Source organism: Lipotes vexillifer, unplaced genomic scaffold (genome assembly GCF_000442215.2).
Source record: "Lipotes vexillifer unplaced genomic scaffold, Lipotes_vexillifer_v1.1 scaffold543, whole genome shotgun sequence".
NCBI lineage: Eukaryota > Metazoa > Chordata > Mammalia > Artiodactyla > Lipotidae > Lipotes > Lipotes vexillifer.
This window is the reverse complement of record NW_006799055.1, coordinates 3,180,963-3,190,428: the sequence shown is the minus strand read 5'-3', so window position 1 is coordinate 3,190,428 and position 9,466 is coordinate 3,180,963. Positions and strand designations below refer to the sequence as shown.

Below are 9,466 nucleotides of genomic sequence, written 5' to 3'. Positions count from 1 at the left end.
GCAGGAATGATTCTTTGTACAGGAGGGAAGGTAAGTTCTGATCTTGTTTTTGTTTTTGTTAAGCTAGTTGCAGGGTTCGCTTAAATATTCTGGAATAGCCTTTTCAAACTGAAATGGAGCATTTAAAATTATGTTTTGCAAGATGATTGCACGTTAACAAGTCAGAATGGTGTAGGGGTGGGAAACGATTTCTCTGTCTGGTGCGGGCAGGTATTTCATGTGTATAATAGAGATCTAAAAGGTGTCGTACATTGAAAACGAGCTAAATCCTAGTGAAGTGAGAATTCTTGACCAAAAATGATGATAAGCGACTCCTGAAGTTGCAGCACAGTAACTTTGATGTGTCGATGTTAAGTCGTTAGGTATGTGTTATTTTGGTTGGGTCTGAGTTGGGTAAGCGTGTTAGAACGTTCTTGACCCGGGAGTGATGGAGACGGGCCTGCCTTGTCTGCACGCCGGGCTCGTGCCTGCCGGGGCCACTGCACTAACCTGCTTTTTTCCTTCCCTCTGTCTCGGCACGCTTGCCTTCCTTCCCGGACGTCAGGAGCAAAAGCGTATAGATGGCACAACCCGGGAGGTGAAAAAGGTTAGAAAAGCCAGAAACAGGCGCCAGGAATGGAATATGATGGCGTATGACAAAGAGCTTAGACCCGACACCAGGTTGTCGCAGAGCGTACACCACGGAGCATCTTCCGAGGGATCCCTGTCCCCAGACACTAGGTGTGTGTGCGTGTGCGTGTTCGTGTGCATGTGTGTGTGCAAGCCGGCCTTGGCTTCCCTGTAAATGGAAATGCACGATAGCATTGTGCTTCTGTGGCCCACAGTGTGTTTCCAAACTTTCCTTAAAAATGAACGGTATATATGTTTTGACTTCGAAATAATAGTTTACAGCAGTTTTCTATGACGTCGGGTTACTTTGTGTGATTTTCTGTCTCTCTGATTTAACTTGAGCATTCCATTAACCTAGATGTACTGTTTTAACATTGATTCTGAATTTGGGCATAGTAACTGCCTATGACTGACCCTTTTAATTTTAATAATCATTTAATTCTCTCTCCGCCTCTTTTGCTTAGAATGTTGCATTTCCTTTGCCACTTGGTATCTGAACCGATTGATTGGTAGGTGGTAGCTGATGTGATCAAGGAATAGCTGTTGTTTTTTTTGATAACCTTTTCTAAAAGTGATGAACAAAGATTTTTTTCCCTTCAGTTCGCTAATCTTATGTACTCTAATTGCAGGGGGAGAATTCTGTTGAAGTTTACTTGAAAAATTTGTTAGCAATTAAGTAAAAATCTCTCTTGCAGACGTGAAAGATGTGAGCATCTTTTAAGCAGCATCTATCCCAAAAGGGCTTCACTGAAGGAGAGCTGAGCAGTCAATTGTAACTTACGGTTAATTTCCTATTTCTGCTTCTGTAAAGTTGGAGTCTTCCGTCAGTGTTTAAAAATGTGAATAGAGAATTCTTAAACGTGATTCAAGGATGTTTCACAAACAGCAACAACCTGGACCTTGCGTTAGATCTGGGTTTTGTTTTGTTTTTTTTTTTTATGTTTATCTTTATTAACCTCAGTGTTTAGCACAGACTGACACAGATGCTTTTAATATTTGGTGGTTACAGCCCCATAAATACTCCTACCCCACAAGGGCTGTCAGTCATTGTCTATGAGGCAGGTCTAGGTCATTTTTCTGTACAAGCTGTGATCGGTGAGCTCTTAGAGAATTCTTGGAGCTTTAACTGAGCTCTGGCCTCAAGTTTTCATCTTTATGTCAGTTTATTTCTGTGGAAAGTAAGAATGATGATACACTTGTGCCCATAGTTCTTTGGGCGAGAGAAGTGCTTGAACTTGATATAGCTCCCAGGAGGGCCATTTGGGTTTTGTTTTTTTCCAGCTAACTTAGTTGTGACTGTTGACTCATGCAAAACATGTACTTTGTAATTCTCCATATATTCTCTTTCATTTCAGTAGATAGATGGAAAATGACTTTTTTTAAATCCCTCAGTTGAATAACTGATATTTATTCTAGAATCTGAGATTAGATTGTGCCATACTGGGTGTACAATTGATGGATGATATCCCTTAAATTATTTTGGAAATTTTTATTTTTTATTTGACTAAAGTATATCACTATTTTTCTTATTATGAAATAAGATAAACTTTCCATATTTGGAAATTATAGAAAAAATTAAAGTATTCATAATCCTGTTATCCAAAGAAACCACTTTTTTTGCATTTTAGTGTATTTTTTTCTTTGGTCTTTTTTCTGTAAATGTGTATATTTTTCTTTTACAAAAGTGAAATCCTGCTCTGTTTTCTATCTTTTGATTTTTTAACTTCTTGTATTCATGTTTTAAGTATTATTTAGAAACTTGGTTTTTAATGGATGTATTCAGGATAACAGGGAAATTTGAGTATCAAGTGTCATGGTATGTGTATAAGTTGTTCATGTAACTTACATATTTTAAGCTGATCACATAAACTGATGATAAGTTTTTACTCTCTTTGTAGATGGTCAGGAATGGTTTGATTCTAAGCGTACATTTAGGATGAGACTTGATGCAGTGCCTGCCCACTGCTCTCCCCAGCGATCCGGAAGCAGGATGCCTCCTTGCCCACCGTCCTCGCCCCTTTCCTCCTCCTGTCCTGGGTGCTGCAGATGCCCGACTCTGCCCACCCTCCCACCCACAGAACCCTGCGGGATTCGTTTGATTCTCCCACTGGGTCTCCACTGCTTACACCTACTTCCTCCTGTTTCCATCTTGTCTTCACTCCTCCAAGTTCTCTTTCCCGTAACAGATAATTCCTGATGCTCATGCAGCTTCAGGACCACCCGCTCGTGCCCACACTAGTGCCATGTCTTCTGTGGCTGATTTCTGCCTTCCTGTAGGGGTCCTTGTCTCTCAGAGGTCACCCCCCTCCTCACCTCTCCTCCAGCCCACCGGTGTCCCCTGTACTTGGGCAGTGACCCCTCGAGTGACCGGTCCCGTCTCCCACCCACCCTTCGTCGGAGCCCTGTCCTTCCCGCTCTCCTGCTGTAAGTCTTGATGTCGGACATTCACCGCCCGTTCCTTTCCTCCATCCGATTATGCCGTGTGTATTGCCTCCTTTCGGCCCTTTATCACCAAGCTGCTTTGCAGGACAGCTTTCCAAATTGTGCCAGAATATTCCCAGTTCCTGGCTTCTCATCCCCTCAGAAGCACTCCGTGTTTTGTAGATAAGTCCGTTTCCCTTAGAAAGTTATGCCCAGTCTATGACGTAGCCCCCCTGACAGAGCCAAGCACCCATCGTCAAGGACTCCAGAGTTTTAGGTCTTTACGTTTTTAAAATAAGGTAAATCTAAATACAGTCAGAGTCTTCCCCCGTTGAAAATATTTTTAACTCTCTCACCAGCAAGAAGTTGCCATAGTTCAAAAGACAGTCATACGCACACTGTAATCTAGAATTTATAGTGCACTTAGGGGAGAAGAAAGTGAGTTACAAGTTATTATTATATTGCAATTAGGGAAGGAAAAAGAAAAAGCCAGCAATCTTTTGCCATTTAAAGAGCTTTTCTGTGTGGTGTGATACTCCAAGGACGCTGCTGTCTGAATTCCAAAGACCCAATGTGTGTTTGCCTCTTTCCTTCAGAGGGAGAGACACAAGCTGAATCCTAACAGAAACCAGCAAGTAAGTGTGAGAAAAGTAAGAACCAGAAGAGAACAGTGGGAGAGAAGGAAGATGGGCGTTGAGTTTGTGAGTGACGCCAGGAAACTGCAGCAGGCAGGGAGCTCGGGAGACGACAGGACGCCCAGAGGGTTTGTCGCTCCGCCTGTTCTTGGATCGCAGCCTCAGCAGCCCCCTGCTTCGGCGTCGCGAGAGGATGTGCCCCCTGTACTGACCACGCATCCCGTAACCCGGGTGACTAACACCCTGTGGCGTTGCCGAGCCCTCCCCTGCCCCAGCGGCCGGGTACCAGCATCCTTATGAACCCTGCTGACTAAAACGAGACGTGCATTCCTTTCAGAGTTTCCCTCCCACCCGTGCGTTCAGAGACAGCAAGAGGGCCTCTGCGCATGGCACCGCACTCCTCCTCTCGTTTTTGGCTAAATATGTTTCTTCTGTTTAAGAAAACTGCGACTCACCGTATTGCATCCTTGATTTCTTTTTCTGTTCTTACTGTTAATATGTATCCGGTTCGTCTGCCATTTGATAAGGTCTCATCATATGCCGTCAGTTTCATTGCACTAAAATCTTAGGTCTCCGATGCCATTTTCAAGTTAAGCACAGTGTGTCTTGCAGCCTCTCTTAGAAAAGAGTCGGCTGCGATGTTGAGGAAGGGGGCTCTGCTGTCTGCCGCTTGCCCGTCCGTCTGATGCACTCACTTCAAAGCTGCAGCTCTGAATCCGTGTAACCCTGGCGCTTGCTTCTAAAGTCGTGATTACATTGTCGCTTGTGGGCCTAGACCTAGTTGATGGGAAAGGGAATAAGCGTGTGATTTCTGTGCCTTGGCCGTGTTATTATTCAAATACATGCTGATGCCTGGGAGGGGAAATCTTTTTCACTTACGTCGTTTTCCCCCACCCCTGGTTCTGGCCGTCAGGTCCCACGCGTCGGACGTCACGGATTACTCGTATCCTGCCACCCCCAACCATTCTCTGCACCCGCAGCCCGGGACGCCTTCCCACGGAGCGGGTGATGCACCGCCACGCGGGCCGGCAGCCCAGGCCCCCGAGCACGAGTTCCGGCCCCCGTCGGCCTCAGCCAGGCACCTGGCCCTGAACCGGCCCCAGAAGCCGCCTCCGCCCCCGCCGCAGGCCACAGAGGCGTCGCAGGCCCCCGCGCCCCTGGCTCCCGCCGACTACGGGTAATTCCCCACTCCCGGGCTCTGACCGTGGCTTGCCATTGCACTGGGGGCTTGCTGTGCGTGGTGGAAGAATTTTCACTGAATAATCACACTGTGGAGGCCAGGATGCAGCCAAGAATGACCGGATACGGATACTGTCAGTCGTGAGAAATCCTGTGTGAAAAAATGCAGTGTCATATGCTGCTCCCCCTTTTTATTACAGATAAACCTCAGGTTGGTGTCTGTATTCGCAAACACACGTTCCCTTTATGTCTGAATGACTGAGCCAAGGCATTGACAAAGGACGAGCTGCCAGTTTTGTGAGCCTGTCCCAGATGCTCCAGTGTTTCTCTGATATGCCGGGCGAACCGCAGAGAACTCGTATCTCAAAGGAGAAAGCTATACAGTGCAGCACTTGCTACACTTGTACATGTAACCCGGGCCTCTTGGTACCCAAATACTCTTCTGCCACCAGGTCCTCTTGTTTTCTGTCGTTTGGCAAAAATTCGAACACCACCTAAACAAAGACCCTCCTGTTTAGCGTTTGTTAATTGAAGCCCCTGCCTGTCTTTTGATAGGCTGTAGTTTTCGCACAACCTCAGTCTTTAAAGAGTTAGCCCCTCCAAGTCAGCGCCCAGGGAAGTTGAAAATGTGTTTCCATCAATAGTGTTTTTCTTCACTCCAGAGCAGCGTGGGTCACATTCTGAATGTATGTCCCTCAGCTCCCCGAGGTTTTCTCCCTGTGGCTGGTTCTCTTTAAGTCAGGATCCCCAGAGTGTGTTCTGTGGCTCTTACCAAGTATCAGGCAGAGAGGGTTTGCGGTCCAGTTGGTTTGGAAAGCTCTTGGCTAAACAGAACTCAGCAGATTTCTTGGCTGGAGGGGTTTTCAAAGCTTTGGATATTCTGATGGGCGTCATGGGCTTGGGGAATTTCCATGGAAATGCGATATAAAATACAGAATTTTCCAATCTGATTGGCCACAGAACCCTTGTAAGATGGGTTTTCAAGCCACCACTTCTGAGATGCCTCGTGCAAAGGATGCATTTGTGCTGCCTTCTTACCTCTGCAGTCAGCTATTCCAGTGTTCCACAGAAAGTTACGTTTTCAGTGGTTAACTTTCTGGTGCACGTCAGTAGATGATCTTGAATTCCGACTTAGGGATTTATGTGGACCTGTGATCCAAAGCGTGGATGTTCGTGTCCTGCAGTGTTGTAAATTCAGCTGCCAGTGTGCGTCTTGTCCAGGGAGGCCCCTCTCCGAGGCGTGCGGGAACCTCCGAGGTTGGGACCCTGGGTTGCTCTTTGGTGACTCTTGTTTCGTGTCTCCGCCAGGATGCTCCCGGCACAGATCATGGAGTATTACAACCCCTCAGGACCCCCGCCGCCGCCGCCCCCGCCCATGATCCCTTCCGCACAGACTGCCTTCGTCAGCCCCCTCCAGATGCCCACGCAGGCCCCCTTCCCAGCGTCCGCCGGCCCCTCCTACGCGGGTCCTTCCCACCCTCCCTCCGGTGGGCTGGTGGTCACGGCCCCGCCCCCCCCGGGCCCCCCGCCGCCGCCGCCGGGCCCTCCGGGTGCCGGCTCTTCGCTCTCCCCCTCCCCGATGCACGGCCTGCCGGGAGCCGAGGCAAAGAGGCCGGAGGCTGCGCAGCCGCCCGTGAGCGACGCCCGGAGCGACCTCCTCGCTGCCATTCGGATGGGTGAGTGCGCGTCCCGGGACGCTGCCCCCTGTCCCGGCGGCTGCAGCCTCGTCTGCTTCCAGGGACCCCCTCTGCCCCAGAGGACCGGTAGAAGAGGGTCAAAGGAGCCTTGTTTGGTTTTCTTTTTTCTTAATAGTGGACACATTTTTTTTTTCAGTGCAAAGTAAGCTCAGTGATAAAGCACTGAATTCAGGAAAGCTTTACTTGAGCAGAAACATAATAAAAATGATCATTAATTAGTTGGATTTTTTTTCTCTGCGTTCTACTCTAAGGGCCAAAGTATAAATGAAAGAAAATGAGCTCATGTCAGTGATTTGGCTTTTTTAGAAACCTAGGATGTAACTTACTTAGCCTTTTCATATTTTTAGTTTGATGTGCTAAGCCAGTAGATTTTCAACATTTATTTAAGTAGCAAAAGCCTTGTCAGGTGAAGGTCCTACACCAAACCCCAGAGCATAAAAGCTTAAGAAGTGGAGCGTCTCTGGTCAGATCAGGGCGGGGAGCTCTTGTATGCATTGACGTTACTGACGATTTTGTCAAGAAAAAAGTCCCGGAGTCAGAATACCTCACTGATCACGCGTTTGGGGTCCTGGTAGGAGAGTGTTTTGCTTTTTGACACCTGTGAGCCTTGTCCAATGAGAGGGATCCGTAACCTGGATCTGTCAGAGGAAACCTCTGAGGGGCCCACATCGAGGGACGTCCTACAAAAACATGAAGGTCGTAGAACACGGAGATTAAGGGAGGTTAATGAAACGCGGCAGGTAATGTAACAGGTGAGATCCCATGGCGGATCCCAAACCTAGTGGAAAACCTTTTTCGTTTGTTATGTTAGGTCTATTTGCAAAATTTAAATAAAATTCATAGAATAGATGGTACTATTGTATCTCTGCTGATAGTCTGATTTTGATCGATTTTTTTTTTTTAGCAAAGACACATGAAGCATTTTAGGGGCAAAGGGACATTATATGCCACTTAACTCTCAAGTGGTCCAGAAAAAAAGTATGTGTGTGTGTGTGTGTAAATGAGGGTGATAGAGGATAAATTTGGTCAGATGTTATCGGTTGGGGAATCTGAGTAGGTTATATGGGAACGTTTTTCTACTAGTCCTACGGCTACTTTATAGGTCTGAAATTACTCTGCAAGAAAAGGTTAAGGAAATGACACAGTACATTGTTAGATATCCCATTTCGTTACTTACAAAAGTAAGAGAGTAAGATGATTGCGATCTCACACCCATTTTCATCGGTAATTGTTGAAGTTAAGCTTTTCCCACTTACCTCGCCCGCTTAGCCAGAAGCTCTTGGCTCTGTTTCCCAAGGCTTTGGGTTCCAGGCTGTCCAGGAACACGGTCCACTATGGGGGCCACCGGCCACCGTAATAAATCTACCTTGAAACAGCCTCTCGTGCCCGGTGGCTGCCGGGTCAGGCTGTGCCGTCCTGGAGTTTTCTTTCACGGTGCTCGTGTGCACTGAAATTGTAACTGACTTTCTTACATTTCAACGCATCGCTGTAAAGAACCTTATGACTTTACACGTTCCTTTTTTCTTGCTCATGAAACTCTGTTTCCCAAGCTTCTCCCCTCAGATTTCTCAGGCTTTTTCTTAGAGTGTCAGTAGGGAGAACAGCAGCTGGGTAGACCTCCCCGTCCGTTCTGCATGATTGGAGCGGTACACGCCGAGGGGTGTCATTCTAAGCCGTGTCCCATGTGTCCAGGAATTCAGCTGAAGAAGGTGCAAGAACTGCAGGAGCAGGAAGCCAAGCGCGAGCCTGTGGGCAACGACGTGGCCACCATCCTGTCCCGCCGCATCGCCGTCGAGTACAGCAAGAACTGCAGGAGCAGGAAGCCAAGCGCGAGCCTGTGGGCAACGACGTGGCCACCATCCTGCCCCGCCGCATCGCCGTCGAGTACAGCGACTCGGACGATGACTCGGAGCTGGACGAGAACGACTGGTCCGACTGAGGCTGGCGCCCAGGGCGCCAGGCTGGGGAGTGTGCTGCCGATCTCTGTGGCCGCGGCGCCCACATAGTGGTATTGTAATCCCGTAGCTTAGCGACTTTTGTATCGATAATGTGAGATCGCTCTTGCACATGCAAAAATTCTGGGTTTTTCAGTATTTACTGTGGAATACTTAAGCGCCACGAAACATAGCAAACCGCGCTGCACACGAGGAAATAAGCTGTAACTATTGCATTGTCCTGAAAACAGCCCTCCGCTTTCCTTTCTCCTGGCCATGAAAGTACTTAGTGCAGTTTGGGTTCACTCTCCTTGATCATTAAAACCCTGCAGACTCGCTGTGTGTTTGTGAAGCTGCCTGATGTCTGGTCTTTGCAAGATTAATGACTGTGCGTCAGACTGGTGTCTTCCCATCAGTAAGTGATATCGTTTCCACTTTTTTTTTTTTTTTTTTAATGTGTTTCAGAAGAAGTTGGTTCTAGAGAGAAAGATCTGACAAGTAGGAGAATTAGATGTTTCTGTTTTCAGTCTCTCGGCCTGGTAGCCTCTGTGCGTTGGAATGTTCTGTTGAAGAATTGCGTTTCCTTTGCTCACTCTTGTGAAATGGGAACTTGGCCCTTTGCAGGCAGGATCCCCTGTGGGCATCCATGGAGTCGGTGCTTGTTGAGGAGTTTTGTAAGGGGTTTCAGCAGCGCAGTAGCAATGAAAGCGGAGAACAGCCCTCCTTCGGGGCCGTTGCCATCTGCGATGGCACGCAGAAGCCTTGGCAGTCCTTGCAGCTCGGGTGCCAGCCTGCCTGGCCCCGGGTGGCCCCGGGTGCAGAGCCCTGCACAACCTCTCTTCCGGAGCCATGTGCTAAGTGAGGCCATGTGGAGGCCTCGGTGCTGCAGAGGAGGGGCCAGGTGGCACCTCGCCCCACCTGGTCTGAATCCTGACAGCTTCAGTTTAGGTGAAAGGAGACTTGGGTAGCTTTTCACCTTTCCTGGTGCTAT

The 9,466-nt window shown here is 48.1% G+C and overlaps 1 protein-coding gene across 1 annotated transcript in view; it reads left to right on the top strand.

Moving 5' to 3' along the window:
- WASF3 (WASP family member 3) overlaps positions 1-8,480 on the top strand; it is a 36,844-nt gene extending 28,364 nt beyond the window's left edge. Inside the window, exons 5-9 of the mRNA XM_007471451.1 lie at positions 545-720; positions 4,579-4,842; positions 6,153-6,520; positions 8,234-8,289; positions 8,376-8,480. Coding sequence (XP_007471513.1) covers positions 545-720; positions 4,579-4,842; positions 6,153-6,520; positions 8,234-8,289; positions 8,376-8,480 — 969 coding nt within the window. The remainder of the gene's footprint in view (positions 1-544; positions 721-4,578; positions 4,843-6,152; positions 6,521-8,233; positions 8,290-8,375) is intronic.
- Positions 8,481-9,466: the final 986 nt, after the last annotated feature.